This window comes from Mesoplodon mirus (assembly GCF_964341445.2).
Source record: "Mesoplodon mirus genome assembly, chromosome: 4".
In the NCBI taxonomy this organism is placed as follows: Eukaryota; Metazoa; Chordata; class Mammalia; order Artiodactyla; family Ziphiidae; genus Mesoplodon; species Mesoplodon mirus.
In genome coordinates this window covers 111,894,667-111,914,144 of record NC_138979.1, presented here as the reverse complement: position 1 = coordinate 111,914,144, position 19,478 = coordinate 111,894,667, and the positions used below count along the sequence as shown (strand labels likewise).

The 19,478-nt window shown below is 42.9% G+C and overlaps 2 protein-coding genes across 4 annotated transcripts in view; one reads left to right on the top strand and one right to left on the bottom strand.

Annotated features, from left to right (window-relative positions):
* The window catches only part of AVEN (apoptosis and caspase activation inhibitor), a 177,890-nt gene extending 174,990 nt beyond the window's left edge, over positions 1-2,900 (top strand). Inside the window, exons 5-6 of the mRNA XM_082617157.1 lie at positions 992-1,352; positions 2,399-2,900. Coding sequence (XP_082473283.1) covers positions 992-1,352; positions 2,399-2,514 — 477 coding nt within the window. The 3' untranslated portion in view covers positions 2,515-2,900. The remainder of the gene's footprint in view (positions 1-991; positions 1,353-2,398) is intronic.
* Positions 2,901-2,994: 94 nt separating this feature from the next.
* The window catches only part of RYR3 (ryanodine receptor 3), a gene marked incomplete at its 5' end in the record, with an annotated part of 560,922 nt that continues 544,438 nt past the window's right edge, over positions 2,995-19,478 (bottom strand). For all 3 annotated transcript variants that reach the window (XM_082617154.1, XM_082617153.1, XM_082617155.1), the window contains 10 exons: positions 2,995-4,021; positions 4,999-5,050; positions 6,071-6,171; positions 6,602-6,666; positions 8,270-8,426; positions 9,773-9,907; positions 14,825-14,971; positions 15,241-15,301; positions 15,725-15,852; positions 16,336-16,378. In XM_082617154.1, coding sequence (XP_082473280.1) covers positions 3,926-4,021; positions 4,999-5,050; positions 6,071-6,171; positions 6,602-6,666; positions 8,270-8,426; positions 9,773-9,907; positions 14,825-14,971; positions 15,241-15,301; positions 15,725-15,852; positions 16,336-16,378 — 985 coding nt within the window. In that variant the 3' untranslated portion in view covers positions 2,995-3,925. The remainder of the gene's footprint in view (positions 4,022-4,998; positions 5,051-6,070; positions 6,172-6,601; positions 6,667-8,269; positions 8,427-9,772; positions 9,908-14,824; positions 14,972-15,240; positions 15,302-15,724; positions 15,853-16,335; positions 16,379-19,478) is intronic.

The following is a 19,478-nucleotide window of genomic DNA, read 5'->3' as shown; positions in this document are numbered from 1 at the left end:
TGATTCCAGGATTAGAATAGGGGGCCACATCCCATCTTCGCCCTGCACACTGACAATGCTGGATGAATATCTAAGTTCATGTGGAAAGCCATGCGGTCTTCAAAGCCCTAAGGAGTTATTAGCAAACTGGATCTGCTCAGGATGCTTAAATGTACAAATAAGGGGACAGTACCTCCAATAGCAGCTGACCCTCCTGAACCTACCCACTGATGCCAGGCTGGTCACCACAGGCCTCCCTTCAGAACTGTGGTTCTCAGCCTTCCTCTACATTAGTCACCTGGGGGGAGGGTTTAACTTTATTAAATTATAACATATAGAGAAGTGCATGCGTAAGTCTTTACAACCATGGAATCAGCATCCAGATCAAGAATCAGAACGCTGCCACCACCCAGAACCTCCGCCCACCCCCCGAGGCAATACTTCCCTAAAAACCACTATCCTGACTTCTCATACTCAAGATTAGTTTTGCCTGTTTGGGGAGTTTTTACAAATGTAATCAAGTAGAATGTTTTCTTTCCTGTCTGGCAATTTCTACTCAAATAATGTTACTAACAGTCATTCTTTTCTTGGTGAATTTGTTCCTTCATCTCCTGTATTTGTACATTTTAGTACAGTGAACAGATCCGACTTGCTAATTACTTCTCGGTGACTTTTTACAAATGTTTGCCTCGTCGCAGGCTTAAGTATACATTCACATAGACCTACAGGACTGTCCATTCTCAGGCTGGTGACAGGAATGCACAGTCCTTTTGATTTCGGCTCTGAGCAGGTTGGCACATGGCTGAGGTGGGCACGGTAGGGAGGTCTCCCACACTTACCCCTGCAGCAGTAAGAGGGGTGCTGGCAGGACCTGGATGGAGACCCTTTGTGACCTTCCTGTCTGAATTGAGTTTCCTACTCCACAAAGTCTGATGGCTTCCTTTGCTTTAATTTCTACTTAAGCAAATACGGCAGGACTCACATTAACTCACATATTGTGCTTCTCTTTCAGACTGCCCTTCCTTTAGAGCTTCCTCAGGTGAAACCAAAGAGAAATAATGATGGCAAGGGACTAGGGATGCAGTTAAAGGGGCCCTTGGGGCCTGGAGGAAAGGGGTCCATCTCTGAGCTGAAATCTGCCGCGGCTGGCTGCCCCACCTACCTGGGTAAAGACAGCCTAGGACCGGGCCCTTCCAAGGGTTCTCAGAACCCCGCTTCCCCACCACAGTTGGCAGCAGACGCTTTGGAAGAAGAACTAGATCTGCTGCTTAATTTAGATGCGTCTGTGAAAGAGGGAGGTGACATCTTAGCAGACCAGACAGCTCAGGACCTGGAATCTGAGAAAGATGAGGAGGTGGCCCAAGAAGAAGCAGGTATGGTTTTCATTTTATTCCCCATCCATCTTCTCGATTCTGGTGTTTTTCTGAGAATAGCTTCACCTCTGTCACATCCCTACACATCTTCATCAGTGTCTGACATCGATCTGGCCTTGTCCACTGACATCTATTTCTGTGCTCACATCTCTGCTTCCCCCTGAGCTGACCTTTCTGACAACGTTGCTCTCACTCGATATTTGTTCCAAAGCTGCTACCTGCCTGATTGCAATCTTAAACCCGGGGCTGCAAATGGAACTCGTGCTGTAAAAGGCATTTCGATACTCGTGGCCTCAGCTGTGCAGCAGCAGACCTTTTAATCGACTGTCTGAACAGGCCTATTGACCAGTTCTTTGTGCTTTCTTGCTTACTATTTCGATCTTGGTTGTTTTTGTTTGTTTGTTTTGTTTTTAACAAAAGAAGACTTCCTCATTTGTGCATGTTCTCTTAGATGGTGGGCCATCTGACAGGGAGAGGCCTAGTGACTGCCCCGTCCATACACTGCATTCAGGACCCTTTAATGGCTTTAGTTTCCAGGAAACTAAGCTGTTAGTCTTTAAAAAAAAAAACGAGTGGGGCCTCCCTGGTGGCGCAGTGGTTGAGAGTCCGCCTGCCGATGCAGGGGATACGGGTTCGTGCCCCGGTCTGGGAGGATCCCATATGCCGCGGAGCGGCTGGGCCCGTGAGCCATGGCCGCTGGGCCTGCGCATCCGGAGCCTGTGCTCCGCAACGGGAGAGGCCACAACAGTGAGAGGCCCGCATACCGCAAAAAAAAAAAAAAAAACAAAAAAAAAACAAAAAAAAAACGAGTGAACTGTGAAATTCAGCATCCAAATATATAGAAGAGCAAATCTCTACTCCATTTATGAATTTGTTTAGGTATTATTGGATCTTCTTAGGGAGTAGGAAAAGAATAGAACGTTTCCCCTTATCGTGAGCAAAGTAATAATTTGGCTGATTTCCAGCATGGATCAAACCCCAGGGAAGCATTAACCCTCGATTCTGGCACTAACGTGAAGTTGTTAATGTTGCTTTTATTTTTTTAGATCCTGCAAAACCGTCTGCGTTGGAAGGAAAGAACGTGGCATCTGAGCAACCAAGTATATCCAGAAATGTTACTGAGGAAGAGCTTGAAGATTGGTTGGACAGCATGATTTCCTAAACAGGATGAAAGGAAAAAAAAAAAAGAGAGAGAAAGAAAATGAAAAGTGCCTGAAGCCAATTTCAGTTGCCTTGTAAGGGAAGGCGGGCCCAAGGCTGTCCTTCCAGAACAGCTGGTTTACAAGCACAGCCCGAGCCCGTGTGGCCATCACGCTTAGCAGTAGACGCCTACCTCCCCCATGTTCAACAAATCCGAAATGAGATAGTAAGAGGCTCGCTGCATTTGTTCTCTGGCTTAGTAATTGAATAGATTTCTTAAGGGCAGATGTTATGGCCCTTGTGTCCAGTTTCTTCCTCTCAATTTTTACAGCATAGCAGGTGCTGCTGATGAAGAGAGCTAAGCAACCAGGCATGCATTTGGCCAAAATAAACAAACGCTGGTCTGTGGATTTTTTTCTTCCTTTCCTTCTTGTGTGGGGAGCCGTGGGCTGTTTGATAGTCTCCTGTCCCTTTTCCCAGCATCACAGGGTGGTTGTAAATCATCCAGAAAGGATGCGTTACAAGAGGCCAAACCATGAATTGGTGATGATGACTTTATTGCAGTGGGCACTTCATTTTATTTAAGGAGATTCACCTAAACAGAGCAGCTCCACTATTACAAGGGAGACCATAAAGCGTTACTCAGTTTGGCATAAGATTTTTTTCTGAATTTTCAGTACAGTACTTTCTTTCTCTAATAACAGCAGTTGACAAGCTGTTACTGAAAAAAAAAATCATATGAATAACCTTTGAGTGCAGTTTCATAAAGTAAGACAGAAGATCAACACAACTAATTAATGGAACTGTCCATCTCGAACATAAACGTAAAAAACTTGCATAGCTATATCTAAAGAGGTTTTGTAAGGCACTTACTTACTCGATATTTCAGTGTCGACAAAGTGGCGGTTTGTTTTTTTGTTTGTTTTTTTCTACTTCTTTAACTGCTTAAAGCTTTTCAAGCTGATTCTGGATACATTCACTAGCAAGTACCATGGGAAAAATTAGACTGCAGTTTTAAAATGATTTTTTTTTGTAGCTCAGACCATGAGTCACTAGTGGAGTACCGTCATGTGGAATTCAAGTGTTTAAAATTCCAGGTATTATGCATCCAAAACTTCCTACTTCTCCAGCCCTTCCCTCAGTGGTGCCATCCCAACGAACTAGTTAGAACTGAGAAACTTGAAGGCTTTCAACTAGAGCTTCCTTGAAGCTGTGCCATACTCTTTTTTCTTTTAACATTTTTGACAGGTTATCTCGCACAGTGTACGTCCATTAGATACAAAAAGCCAAATCAATTCCAGAATATCACAGATGTGTAACAAACACTTCCTTGTAAGGGAGGCATTTAGGAAATGTCACTTTTCAAATGTGTTGCAGAACTGTTAAGGATTTTATTGACCGTCCAGAAGGGTGGAGGCTTCTTTCATTCCCATTTATCCAAGCTGATCTTCGTACTGTTTCCGGAAGCAGTCACCAGCAGGGAAGAAATCCCAACACCTTTCTTGGTACATCTTCCAGACATAAGATTCCTGAAATAACGGGAACAAAGGAGACTTCTTTATAAACCACAGTAAGCTGGAACCCAATTTATTTTCCCTCTATATGTCTCCCTTTGGGAATACTGTTGTGGATAAATATGAGGCCCAACTGGTACATTCTTTCTTGCACTGTTGCCAGCTCAGGCTGTTTGGGGAGCAAGAAGTCATTTCTCCCTTCTTCTGACCACCCCCCCCCCACCAAAACAAACAAAAACTCCACAGTGAAACCAACTTGATGATCGCCACTAAAAATACTTAAAGATTTAGCAGTGGGTTGACTCCATGCCATTTGTAACTGGTAGAAGGCAGAATATATGATGAGGAAGCACTGAGTGCCCGCTTAGGCAGGTGCCCAGAGAGCCAAAGCCAGATCTGGGTACCAACTGCCTCTAAGGGTCTGAGCCGTGGAGTTTTCCTACGAATCCAATGATGTTTGCATATTTGGTAAGCTAGCTTTTCCTCCCCTATTCTCTGTCTTTACACTTCTTTTTCATACTTAGTCACAGAATCCCTCTGACACCTACTTTCACGCACACTGTCACACCCACACCTCCGCATCCCTGTGTCACCCACGCAGGAGGTCGTTATCTTTCTTAGGCTGTCTCTTGCACCATTTTACTCTGACACTCCTGCTCTTTGTTGGAGCCACCCACTCAGCTTTGCATTGTCTTTTTCTCTGTAATGTTCTCCCCACCTCCAGCTATTCTGCCCTGAAGCAGCAACTATAAGGATTTAGAAAATGTCAGTGTTTGCTGGGAAGGGTAACCAAGGGGGCCTTTTGGAATAGATGGGAGTGCCTTAGAATTTTGGCTCCTTAAGTCACAAAGAGATGGTGGAACAATGCAGGAAGCAGTGGGAAAACGCACAGAAGAGACAAATGGGGTCACCTCTCTATTTCAGATATCCTGTGCTCTACTGAGGCTTGACGTAGAAAGGGGAAGCTTTATCTCAATTAAGGTATTTCTCACCTGACCTGTGTGCTCTGTTTCATCTTTATTAATCAAATACATCAGGAAGAACCTGGAACGAGGAAAAAAGGTTTAACAACTGAGAAAAAGACAGTATTAGATTCTTTGGTTAGAAAATCAAAGTTCATTTACTCAGGTGAGCTGGAGAGAAGATTAAATACATTGTTCAGCATCATGCTGACTCCTATACCTTTCAGAATAGGGGAAACGTGGCATGACAACATACACCATCATCTTCTAATAATAATATACATTTATCTCAAAATTAGCCTTCTTGTGAGGAGAGGTCCTTTTTACTGTCATCAAACCTTGAGCTAAGGTCACTTGTGAGGAAGAATTTTGGCTACCATTTTATTGTTTTTTTAGAAAATCCTAAGGTAAACAATAAATGGTAACCAAAACTCTTACCATATAATTCTTAGTAGGCCAGTTTATCATCTTATAAGAATATAGAATTGAAATTTTGTGTGTCTCAGATATGTTATGGAAAAGTAAAAATATTTACTCTCACTCAGTTGCCCTGGAATTCAGCAGCATGCAGGTGACTGTCTGCCTTGACAAGAGCAAATATGAATTGGTGGGGAGGAAGGCCTGACTGGAGGGGGGGATGAGAGAGATTGGAGACCCTGAACATGCCCACTTTTCCAGTTTTGCTGGAAGGGAAGGAAGAAGCAGGTCAACAGCTGGAAGGAAAAGTGGGGTCACAGCCTTTTTCCTTTGTTTAGGATTAAAAAATATTATACAGTGATAGGAAAAATTCAGCAGAGGGGAAACTTGCTGGAGTTAATATGACCTTGATTGAGAAGGGATGGGATCTAATTCCAGGTTGAGGGGCTGACATTTGCTCGGAGCAGAAAGTCTGCAGTGCACATCTATCAATCAGAACAGGGGAGGGGCAGGGCATGTGGACAAAGACACGGGCTCATGGGGACTCCTGCAAGTTCTTTCCTAACTGCCTCTACTTTCCGGAGACCAAGGAGGGAAAGGCATTGGCAGAGCGTGAACTACATGACGTAACTGTATTTTACTCACTGTTCCTGCCCCATCACCTTTGCTGACCAAGGATACTCACAAGTAGTTGGCTAAGTTGTGCTCCTGTAAGGTGTGTGTTTCAAAACCATGAGGGGTCGTGTCAAAGTAGTCATTGCCAATCCCACAGATGAAACATTTAGTCTAAGAAGAATAACAGGGAGAAAAGGCATGAGTAGGCGTGACATTACAGGCAGGCAGCAAAAGGGTGAGGATCTCTGCTTGAATTGAGAGACACTGTAAAATATTTCTCTCTTTCATGCTTTAGGCTGTTAGTCGTCTTGAGTGTCACATACCTAGCTTCTACCTAGTGGAGGGTACTTGCTCCTTCCTAAGCCTGGGGTGTGGCGGAGGCAGCAGGTGGTGGGGGGTGGGTGGTAGGGTACAGAGCACAGAGGGTGGAGCAGAAGAAATGCCCAGAGCTGGTAGATGGGCCCAGAGAAGAGGACAGGCTTGGAAAACAATCATGGTAATTTTGCCTAGGGCTGGCCCTAAATAAGAGTAGAACCTACTGTTTAAAAAGTCCATGTGCTGTGAGATAATGGAAATCAAGTTGGGATTAGTAGAACGGTACCTCCATATCCTCTCGTACTTGTTCCTGCTGGTCTCTCAGCTCCCCAAAAGCATCAATAATAAGACCTGGAATTTTAAATACAAAGACAAACAAAACACTTCAAATAATCTGTTTAGTCAGGGCAGAGAAATGATAGACGGAATGGCAGAGGCCATTATGTTTTGTTTAAAAAAAATGTGGAATATTACTCAGCCATAAAAAGAAATGAAATTGAGTTATTTGTAGTGAGGTGGATGGACCTAGAGTCTGTCATACAGAGTGAAGTAAGTCAGAAAGAGAAAGACAACTACCGTATGCTAACACATATATATGGAATTTAAGAAAAAAAAAGTCATGAAGAACCTAGGGGTAAGACAGGAATAAAGACACAGACCTACTAGAGAATGGACTTGAGGATATGGGGAGGGGGAAGGGTAAGCTGGGACGAAGTGAGAGAGTGGCATGGACATATATACACTACCAAACGTAAAATAGATAGCTAGTGGGAAGCAGCCGCATAGCACAGGGAGATCCTTTGTGACCACCTAGAGGGGTGGGAGGGAGGGAGACGCAAGAGGGAAGAGATATGGGGATATATGTATATGTATAGCTGATTCACTTTGTTATAAAGCAGAAGCTAACACACCATTGTAAAGCAATTATACTCCAATAAAGATGTTTAAAAAATGAATTATAAAGCTGAATGATACAATTAAATCAAAATTAGGAAAAACACTTGTGTTTTCAAATGCTGAGTCCTGGCTAACATTTCTCATGGTTCCTCTTACAACGCCTCTCGGCAGTAATTGACACTAACTATTCACTCCTCCTGGACTCTCTTTCTTCTTATCCTTCTTATCCTTCCTTCCTTGTCCTACTCTTTTGCTTGGCTGTTCCCTTTCTGTCTTCCTTATTGGCTCTTCCTCTTCTAGGCCCTGAGGCGCTGATATGTATCAGTCAGGGCTCCTCCTCAGTTTCTTTGCTTTTCCTTCTGGGAAATCTCTACACTTGTATCTTTGACCACCACCACCAATGGATCCCATTTCTTTTATTTTTGTATTCATTAATATTTGACTTGTGTGTCCTTATTGAATGTCATATTTCTATCCTATTCCATTCCTGACTTGTCTCTTGAAAGACCGATTACAGTTAACTGCTTATTAGCCCTCAACGCCTGCACGATGTCTCATAGGTACCTCAACTCAGCATGACTCAAACTAAATTCATCACCCTCTTTCTCTAATTCCTGACAAGCTACTAACCAAAATACCAGTACCTCTCCCCGCAGGGAAGGAAAAAACATGTCACACTCTCACAGATCCTCTTTCTGCTCCTTCCCACCCCACTGCCTGGGAGGAAAATGATCAGGGCAGGAATCATGAGGATGTGAGGCAACACTAGCCAAAGGGGATATTTAGGAAGCAGAATGAGACAGAAATGATCAATTCAGAGTGGGTAATGAAGGAGTGGGCGAGGGTAGTCCTCTGTAAGGATGCTCAAGTTCCCTGTATCAGTGCCTGGGTGTATGTTTTGCCTTTATATATAGTAGACGTTCAAGAGATGTCTGTTGAATTAACAGGTAAGCGAATGCATAAACCTCTTTACATAAAACAATTAAGTCAGGTGCAGAAAGGCAAAGAGAATCAGATTGACTGAGCCCCATGCAGACGACATAACTGGCAAGCATACCTTGGATGATGGCCAGCAGGATGACAATGACGAAGAAGAAGAATGTAATGTCAAAGACGATGCGGTACATTTCATACGGGTCCCCAGCGGGGTCTTCAATTTCATCGCCAATGCCACCTCCAGCTCTCACTCCCACGTACATGTGGAACAGGTAACACTAGAGAAGAAAAATGATGGCGATTCAGGTCAAAGGCGCAGAGTTTTGTTTGTTTTTACAGAGATGGTCAGATCATTCATGTAATAAGATCAAAACATGACAGCCCTGAGGCAGGAGAACGGTACTTTTCACAACAACACATTCATGCTGCTAACTCTGTCCGCTACACCCTCTGGTTAGCTTGGTGTCTATAAAGATGGAAAGATTGCTGTTCCACGTAGCCTTGAAAAGGTGTTTTTTGCTCTTTTCTTAAAAACAGTTTTGAACTCTTTGACACACACGTGAGAATTCACTCTAGGTGTGTATAAGTTAAAAGAACTTTCTGCCCTGATGAGGATGGCATATGCCAGATATGAGTTTTCTCTCACTTAATTTTAAAGTGCCAGCCTGGACTTGGGGCCAGGCTACAGCCTCCGGGAAAAGGCCTCCCCTACTTGGCATCCTCCGCGCCCCTGGGAGGGCAGGGCTCCCCGCAGAATCTCCTCCCAAGTGCCCGTGTGCTCCAGGTAGGCTCCTGGGCCAGGGCTCACAGAGCAGGCTGCCCTCTGTCTCTCCTCCTGACTGGCTGTGATGGCTTCGGGATGGGAGTGTGGAGGCAGTCTTACGGCTGGGAAATCAAAAGCCAGCGGCAGCACGGAGCCGACGCTGGTCGTACGGCTGCTCTTCTGCCTGTAGTGTCGCTGCCTCATGGGCTGCTTGCCCCAGGAAAGCACACGGAGAGTTTTTAGCCAAAAAGCCTTATCTATTTTCTGGAGAAACGATCACAGGCGGGGGCAGGGGGCAGTGTACGGTCACCTGTCTCTGATACACACATTCTTTTCCTGAAATCTGGTCACGATAAACGTCTAGACATGCTACTGCAGCTGTGCTGGCTCACCCTGCGCTGTGCCCTTCTATGCCCGCAGGGGCTGGGCTGGCCTGGCTGGAGCCCCAGCCCCGCCCTGACCCAATCCTGCTGCTGTGACATTTTTCAGACGACATGGCTGTTCTGAAACAAGCCCCACTGGCTTGCTGAAATAAACGGAGCACCAGATTCATGGGACTTTGCTCCTAGCTCTCAGAGGCAAAGAATCATAGTTTGACTTCCATGAGATACAGACACAGGTAACTCACGTCTTGGCCACACACAGATGTGGATGGATGGTGATCCGCTTAGCTGTGTGCTTCTCTTTCCACCTGGGCCCCGGCAAGTGGTCTATTCCATCACTTCTGTCTTTCCAGGACCCGCCTCCCTCTCGGATGAGACATCAGTGTTCTCCTCTCATCTCTGTCCTGCTGTGTCTCCACTCTACCACTCTGCCCACAGCCACGCCAGGTGACCAGGTGGCCCTACAGGGAATTCTCACCGTCATCATGTCATCACACTTCATGTCGGGCTCATCGTCGTCTTCACTTTTGTTGTAGAACTTGCGGAAGAAGTTGAACGCCACCACGGTATAGAGGTAAACCACCACGGCCAGGAGACCGACAGTCAGGACCAACTGGGAGCGGAAAGAGAGAGAGAGAGGGAAGAGGAGGTGGGTCTTCTCCACCTTGAAAGGTTGATGGGAGACTCCAAGAAAACAGAGGAAAGGGGAAAGATGAGGGGTCTGGAACGAAGGCTGTCATACAGCAGGTGCCGAAGGAAAGCAAGATCAAAGAGAGAAACAGGCTTACTGGGAGAAAAGAGTAATGATGGACTGTTATGGAACAAACTGTGTTCCCCCGGAATTCATATATTGAAGCCCTAACCCCCAGTACCTCTGAAGGTGACTGCACTTGGAGATAGGGCCTTTAAAGAGGTGATTTAATTAAAATGAGGCTGTGAGGGTAGGCCCTGCTTCAATCTGACTGGTGTTCTTACAAGAGGAGGAGGTTAGGATGCAGAACGAGAGATACCAGGTAGTCATATGCATCAAAGGATAATCAAGTGAAAAAGCAGCAAGAGGCAGCCAGCTGCACGCCAAGCTACCCACACCTTGATCTTGGACTTCCAGCCTCCAGAACTGAGAGGAAATCAATGTCTGTTGTCTAAGCCCCCAGTGTTCAGTATTTTGTTATGGCAGCCCGGGCAGACTAACAGCTGGGGTACTGCACGGGGCGCATATAAACTACACAGGGATTTAAGGATGAGAATAGTGATGGTGCTCTGAAGATGGTTACTTTGTTTTTTCACAGAGATAGCAGTGACCCAAGGCTTCAAGATGTCGCTTTCACTCTAACGCTGCTTTTATTTATTTGCTTATTTATTTAATTGAAGTAGAGTTGATTTACAATATTGTGTTAGTTTCAGGTGTACAGCATAGTGATTCAGTTATACATATACATGTATCTGTTCTTTTTCAAATTCTTTTCCCACTTAGGTTGTTACAAAATATTGAGTATAATTCCCTGTGTTATATACAATAGGTCCTTGTCGTTTACCTATTATATATATATTAGTGTGTATATGTTAATCCCAAACTCCTAATTTATCCCTCCCTACCTCCCTTTGGTAACCATAAGTTCTAATGCTGCTTCTAAAGAAACTACAAGAAATTAATATAACACTGTAAATCAGCTATACTTCAATAAAATTTAAATATATATATATATATATATATATACATATATGTGTAACTGAGTCACTTTTCAGTACAGAGGAAATCAACACAACATTGTAAATCAACTATACTTCAATAAAATTTTTTAAAAATTAAAAAAAAAAAACCCTACAGATTCCTTGGGCTCATGGGTATCCCTACATCACAATATTTCATAACTAACCATGAACTGGATAATTGTCACAGCTTTGAAGCTACTATAAGAATTATGATGGTTGAGCAAAGTGACATTTTTCATAATGAAGAAGCCTGCCTTGGACCTTTGCCAGGGTCATACAGCCTGTTTGTTTCTTGGCTTTCGGAGGCACAATAAATGAGGACTACACAGAACCCGCTCATCAGGCCTATACCAGGGACTAGGTGCTGGGCTGGAGCTGTGAAGATCAACATCATAAAATCTTTCTTTGCCCTCAAGCTGCTACACAAAAGGGAGTGGGCATGATAAGTACCAGAACAGACATATTCAGCAGCTTCTTGAACAATGAATTTAGTGATTTGAACCTTGGATAGCAGACCTCATGGAAAGCAGCCAGTTTAGAAAAAGAGAAAGAATGTGGGCTTTGCACCAAGGAACAAATGGGCTTGAATCTAAGTTCTGCCACTTAGCAGCTGTGTGCTCTTGGGTGAAATACTTAGCCTCTCTGAGCCTCAGTGCTCTTCTCTCTCAAGTGAGTGTAACACTTACCTTACAGGGTGGTTGTGAGCCTATTGCAATACCCAGCACATGGCACAAACTGGGCACTTTTTTTTTTTTTAACAATCTTGCCAGAGTTTAGTCGGCAAGCCCATATAAGACATTCATTGTTTAATAAATGCTGGAGAGGGCGTGGAGAAAAGGGAACCCTCCTACACTGTTGGTGGGAATGTAAATTGATAGAGCCACTATGGAGAACAGTATGGAGGTTCCTTAAAAAACTACAAATAGAATTACCATATGACGCAGCAGTCCCACTACTGGGCATATACCCTGAGAAAACCATAATTCAAAAAGACACATGCACCCCAATATGCAGCACTATTTACAATAGCAAGGACATGGAAGCAGCCTAAATGTCCATCAACAGAGGAATGGATAAAGAAGATGTGGTACATATATATACAATAGAATATTACTCGGCCATAAAAAAGAACAAAATAATGCCATTTGCAGCAACATGGATAGACCTAGAGACTGTCATACTAAGTGAAGTAAGTCAGACACAGAAAGACGAATATCATATGATATCACTTGTATGTGGAATCTAAAAAAAATGGGGACAAATGAACTTATTTACAAAACAGAAGTAGAGTCACAGATGTAGAAAACAAACTTATGCTTACCAGGGGATAAGGGGGTGAGGGATAAATTGGGATATTGGGATTGACATATATACACTCCTATATATAAAACAGATAACTAATAAGAACCTACTGTATGGCACAGGGAACTCTACTTAATACTCTCTAATGGCCTATATGGGAAAAGAATCTAAAAAAAGAGTGGATATATGTATATGTATAACTGATTCAATTTGCTGTACACCTGAAACTAACACAACATTGTAAATCAACTATACTCCAATAAAAATTGTTTTTTAATTAAAAGAAATTCATTGTTTAAACTTTTCATTTAAGGTACAGTTTTGTATAACTCCATTAAACCAAATCAATAAAATTTGAACTTTCTCTGAGTAAAGGGGAAGAAAAGAATTCTAAAAGAACAAATTGTAGAACTGGCATTCCATAAATCCCATTTTGGGAAACGCCACCTTTATAGGATAAAACTTCCCAAGACACACATGGAAAAATAATACACAATGCCCTTTCTCCCAGGAACCTATAAGGAAGTATTTACCACTCTCTCAGCAAACATCTATATCACAGATTCTGTTATTACCTCCCCAAACTTTAGCTTCTTGTATGTGGCAGCAAATTTCTATCTCTAGCTTTCCTCCGTTCTTTTTAGTGTCAACTGAGAAACCGGTGCCACTACCAGAAGCCTAGAAGAAATAAACCATCATAATACCTGATGATCTAGCACCCTTTCATTTTAGAACAATGAAAGGTTAATCTGACTTTCTTTCTGGTTGGAATTTTTATTTTTTAAGGTGTACAATGTAATGATTTAATATATGCATACATTATAAAATGATCACCATAATCAAGTTAATTAACATATCCATCACCTCACACAGTTACCGCATATGTGTGTGTGTGTGTGTTTGCTGAGAACACTTAAGATCTACTCTCGGGCTTCCCTGGTGGCACAGTGGTTGAGAGTCTGCCTGCCAGTGCAGGGGGTTCGTGCCCCGGTCCGGGAAGATCCCACATGCTGCGGAGCGGCTGGGCCCGTGAGCCATGGCCGCTGAGCCTGCGCGTCCGGAGCCTGTGCTCCGCAACGGGAGAGGCCACAACAGTGAGAGGCCCGCGTACCGCAAAAAAAAAAAAAAAAAAAAAGATCTACTCTCTTAGCAAATTTCAAGCATACAATACAGCATTTTTAACTATAACCACCATGCTTTACATTAGGTCCCCGGAACTAATTTATTTAATAACTGAAAGTCTGTACTCTTTGACCAATGCTCCCCATTTCCCCCAACACACCCAGCTCCTGGTAACTACTGCTCTATTCTCTGGTGCTAGAAGTTTGCCCTTTTTATGATTCCACATATAAGTGACACCATACAGTATTTGTCTTTCTGTGTCTAGCTTATTTCTCTTAGCAGAATGCCCTCTAGGCTCATCTATATTGTTGCAAAAGGCAGAATTTCCTTTTTTTTAACGGCTGAATGATATTCTACTGTATGTTCATAACAAATTTTGTTTATCCATTCATCCACTGATGGACACAGGTTGTTTCCATATCTTGGCTATTGGGAATAATGCTGCTATGAACATGGGAATATAGATATCTCTTTGAGATACTGATTTCATCTCCTTCAGATATATATACCCAGAAGTGCAACTGCTGGATCATATGGCAATTCTATACTTAATTTTTTGAGGAACTGACATACTGTCTCCCATAATGGCTGTACCAAGCTGGGTACATATTAACTCCTTTCTTTTCTCCCTTCTCCTGTAAAGATTTAGAGATGTGAGGGAACATGTCTCATTCATGGATTTGCACTTAATGAGGAATAAAATGCTAGGGAGTTTGAATTTGTTCACAGGAGGAGCCATTAGAGGACTTTAATCAAGGGATTGACCCTGACAGTTCTGTAGAAGACAGACTGGATATTGATGAGACAATGTAGAGCAATGACTATATAGATATATAAGCAATGACTATATACATATATATAGAAATGCACACATACATGTATACAACATATATAGCTATGTATGTCTACCTATATACACATATAGCTGTATATATATGTGTATATGTATAGATCTATATATATCTAAGTCATTGGTTCTTTTTTTTTTTTTTTTTTTTTTTGGCTACACTGTGTCTTCATGGCTGCGCACGGGCTTTCTCTAGCTGATGCAAGCGGGGGCTACTCTTCATTGCGATACGTGGGCTTCTCACTGTGGTGGCTTCTCTTGTTGCAGAGCACAGGCTCTAGGTGCATGGGCCTCAGGAGTTGTGGCACATGGACCCAGCAGCTGTGGCTCGCGGGCTCCAGAGCATAGGCTCAGTAGTTGTGGCGCATGGGCTTAGTTGCTCTGCGGCATGTGGGATCTTCCCCGGCCAGGGCTCGAACCCGTGTCCCCTGCGTTGGCAGGAGGGTTCTCAATGACTGCGCCACCAGGGAAGCCCACTGGTTATGTTTTTTCCTAACCATATCTAGGTCCCTCCCGTTCTGCAGCAGTATAAACCCCCATCCATACCTGTTTGCCATTGTGAGTGACAGATGACAGAATAGTCCTCAGAGTCTTGAAGCCCATCGCGATATCCAGCAGATGAGCAGCGAAGAAGAAGTTGTTGTAGTGGCCCAGGACTGACATGGTCGTGTACCAGGCGAGGTAGAGAAAGGACTGGGGAAATGGAAGAAATTGAACAGCTTTTCAGGCATTCAGGGGACTGAGGCGCTTTGAGCTGGCCCAAGAATTGCCAAGTCAAGCCCCATCTGCCTCATACTACTGCACAAGAGAGAAGTGTCCCCCCAGCACCCTAGGGCCCTCTGTCTTCCCCCAGCACTCCCTGCATCTTCCTGAGCCGCCTCCATAGCTTGTTTCTTTGTGGCATCTAATGACATCCCTGGACTTGGGGCACAGAATTTTGCTTTCCCAGATGCCATACTTACATTGTCAGTAAAAACAACTCCCAGCTTCCAGATATGGTACTTCATGTCGATGGAACTTAGCCTAAAAGGGGAACAAATCATTTCAAAACTTAAAAATGTCAAGATTTAGTTAAGTGTTTAATAAGGGGAAAAAATGAATTTTTTTCTCTCTCGGGTTTAATAACCTAAATACAGCTCTGAGCTTTATCAAGTTGTATGTGTTCACCATGAGAATGAGAATGGCTGAATCACACACCCTGAAATTTTAATTAGTCTTTCTCTTTCAGCTCTATCAGGCATAAAGGCTGATAAGTCTTTAGATTTTTTTTTTAAAGCACTGCTCTCCCCCCCATATTTTAGAACCTAGAAGAAACACTCAGGCAAGACCAGAGTCTAAGACAGCGAAGACATGATTGTGAGTTTTCCCTGTAGCACAGGGAAGAGGACTGGAAAGATAAGGGGTCTAGTCAGCCAGACTTTGGGATTTAACTCCTAAGCTCTGTACCATGACACCAGGGAGGCTGCCTCTGCTCTGGCCTCTTCTACTGGGCTAAAGTCGAGGGCATTTTTGTCCAACCCCAGGAGTTCAGCAATGCGTTCTGCTCCATAGAGATCTCCATACTTGTTGATCACCTAAAGCAGAGAGGAGGACAGGGTGAGCTCAGGCCGTGCATCACCACCAATGTTTTCTCCAGCCCCATTGCCGTCAGAGCTGTGTTATGCTCTGGGATCTTCCAAGGGGTTGATAAAGACATGAGTCAAAATGCAAAAGGAAAATAAAGAGAAAAAAATAACCTCCAGAGAAAACAGAAGTGATAAAGACAATTAAGTGAAAACTGCTTTTCTAGCTATCATTTAGGAGGAGAGAAAAAACCTAGTATGTAGAAAACAGTGATTTTCTTAAGCTGATTAAGGCAGATGAGTATAGGAACTAAGCCCCAAACCTATATGCGTTCATATAAAACCCCTTCTGTGACTTACTCTTCTCGAGATACCATCATAAAAGCACCATTACATTTATTCATGTTCGTATGTGGAGAACTTAAAAAAACAATCTACATTTCTTTGGAGGTCATGGAATTTACTCCCCCTGCCCCGCCCCCCAACAAGGCATACCTTTCTCTTTACAAACTTGTCCCAGTAGTTATTAGGAAAAGATCTGAAGAAGAAAATGAAACAGGGAGATTCTTAACATCAAGGCAAGCACATCAAGAAACTTTGCAGTTTGAGTGTCTGGATCTGTGATCTTTTGGGGTTTTGTCCTGCTCATTGAAGAATTCAAGACTTGATTGAAGTTCAGAGTCACCGCAGGTCTGATTTCTGGTTTCCCTGCTTTGCAGTGAGTTCTGAAACACTTGGAAAGCTCCTTTGCATTTTCTACTTCAAAATTATGGTTAAGAGCCAGGAATTGTGATGACAGACTAGCTAGAGGCAGGGCTATGTGTCTTGAACTCAGTGTAACTAGAAACTAAACCCTTCAGGAAACACATGCATTCAACCTTCCTTCACTGAGTGCCCACTTTATGGCAGTAACTGGGGTAGGTGCTGGGGACACGGTGGTGGGAGGTGTGGACAAGCTCCCTAACTATGAAGTTTCCAGTCTGGAAATCATGGGCGTTTTCTTAATGGAGTGCTCTTCTGCTCTGTTCTCCATTCCTGCATAACTCCTGTGGGGTGTGCTTTCCCCCAGGAATGAGATCCCTCTCTCCTTTGGAGGTAGTTCCTATGCCATCCCAACCTTAACCCCACAGAGGGAACAGCTTCCTTCTGGCAAGTAGCTAGTACCAGCTCCACTGCAAATACCTTCTTATTGTCAAAGTTGAGAACTAACTGTTACTTTCAGGTATGTTGGCAGAAACCATTTAAAATATTTTGCTCCCCTCCAGGATGATCAGTCCCTCCTGAAAGGTTCCTTGGGAGTCTAGTTTGCAGCCAAGGAACCTCTGGCCCTTGGTGCAAACATTCTTACTTCTGTTTTCCTTCATGTGTAAATCGTTCTTGTTTGTTAGCTCTGGAACACAACAGTCCCTTATGCTATAGAGGCCACCCAAGTTGGTGATGAGGAAGGGGGCCTCCCTCTGTTCGTGGACCTCTCAGAAGAATAACCCTGAGCAATTGGCACCTCTCTTACAACAGGGTGGCAATCTTTAAACAAAACAAAAATTTTTTTTTGGATATTTAAAGCAGTCTTTTTTTTTTTTTTTTTTTTTTTAAGATGTTTTCTGGATGTGGACCGTTTTTAAAGCTTTATTGAATTTGTTACAACATCGCTCCTGTTTTGCTTTTTTGGCCGCGAGGCGTGTGGGATCTTAGTTCCCCCAACCAGGGATCGAACACACACACCCTGTACTGGAAGGCGAAGTCATAACCACTGGACTGCCAGGGAAGTCCCCAGCAGTCTTGGTCTTAAACATCCAAATGCCACTTAAAAACAAAGCAAACTGCTAATAGATTTTATCTACGGGGGATGGAAGTAATTATTTTGACTTCCTTCTTTGTCCATTATTCTGCTACTTGATTTTTTTCAGGTATGGTATTTAGAATCCCAAATAAACAAAAATAAAAAGCAAGCCAGTCTTCCTCTGTCCACACTGGTATCACCTTTCTCTTAAATCTTTTAGAAAAAATGGTCTGTAAGATACAACTCAGGGTTGGCCACATTTTGGCATAAGTGGAAAATGCCACAAGTGATCCTGAAGGGCCAGTGACTAAAGGCTCTGGTCAAGACCCTTTCACAGATGTGATCTTGCTTTGATCTGAATATTCTTGTCTCCTGACCAGGTATGTAAGCTCCTTCAAGGTAGAAGACATAGTTCCACTTGGTAATATTCCTTTAAGTGTGGGGTAGGCCAAGAACCTTCAGAAGGGAAATGCATAAATAAGTGATAGATCTATATATGAAGGGTCAAGAAAAACAACATAAGCTGCTCAACCTCTTAGAAACCAGCAGGATGCACAATGAGATGCTATTACACACCTACCAGATGAGCAAAGTTATCTGAGGATAACAAGTGCTGACAAGGAGGCAGAGAAGCAGGAATTCTCACAGGGTGCTGGTTTAATGTAAATGGGGACAAACATTTGCATATCCTACTATTCAGCAAATTCATCTCCTACTACCTACTCCAGAGAAACTCTTTCACTTGTGCACCAGGTATAATAATATTCCTTACAGCACTGTTTCCAACGGACACTAGTGGGAAACAGTTGAAATAGCCACTGTCAGGAAAATGGATAAATGCACAATAATATACTCCTAATGGAAAATGCTACAGTTTTGAAAATGACCAACTCAGGCCACACATATCAACGTATTCAACAGATGAGTTCTTGAAGAGGGTGCTGAACAAAAGATTCAAATGACAGTATACAGTATAACTCCATGTATATGAAGCTCAAAACTAGTTAAGATGAAACCATGTATCTAGGGACACATACCTAAGTGGTAACACTATAAACTAAGGCAAAAGAATGGATAGCACTAAAGCCAGGAGGGTGGTTAGCTGGGGTCCGGGGAGGATAGGGGCCAGAGAGGCTAACGTCTGGGACCTCAAAGTTTTCAGCGATGTTCCAGTTTTAAAGCTTTGTAGTTCATTTTATTACTGTACTTTAAAATATACTTATACATTTTTATATTTTCTTCTATATGTGTATTTAACAATACAAAAATAAAATTAAAAAAGAAAGCTCTCCATGACATATAGTTAAATAAAAAAAAAGCAGGTTACAAAGCACTACATGTATAATGATGCCATTATCGTGAAGAAATAATAGAAGTTCATTGATCTAAATGTTTTAAAACAGCTGTTTTACTTATACATACGTTTCCCTATTCATGGGCATTTCAGCCACTTCAAATACATGTCAGCAACTGTCCTTGTTAAAACAGTTTAGTGTTCTTGTCTCATTATCTCCTTAGGATAAATTTCTAGAAACTGAACTGCGTTTTTACTGGGACTTTTAGGCTATATCATCTTGTGCCACAGACACAAGCGTTACTGATAATTACAGAAAGCTTACCAAGGAATGAGATTATTTAATATTCAAAATTTCTATACTATAATAACAAAGGGTCAGAAATAAGTCTTAGTAGTTTCCTGTATTTTTCCTTAAGTGAGGAGATTGGCAGTGACCTGCAGGCCGAAACAAGCTTTTGATTTGCTTGCTCACACCTTTTTTTTCCTAAGAGAGGAGTCTTCCCTTTCTAGGGACTATTAAAAAAAGCTCAGCGGTGCCTGCGTAGAGCTGCCTCTCAATTT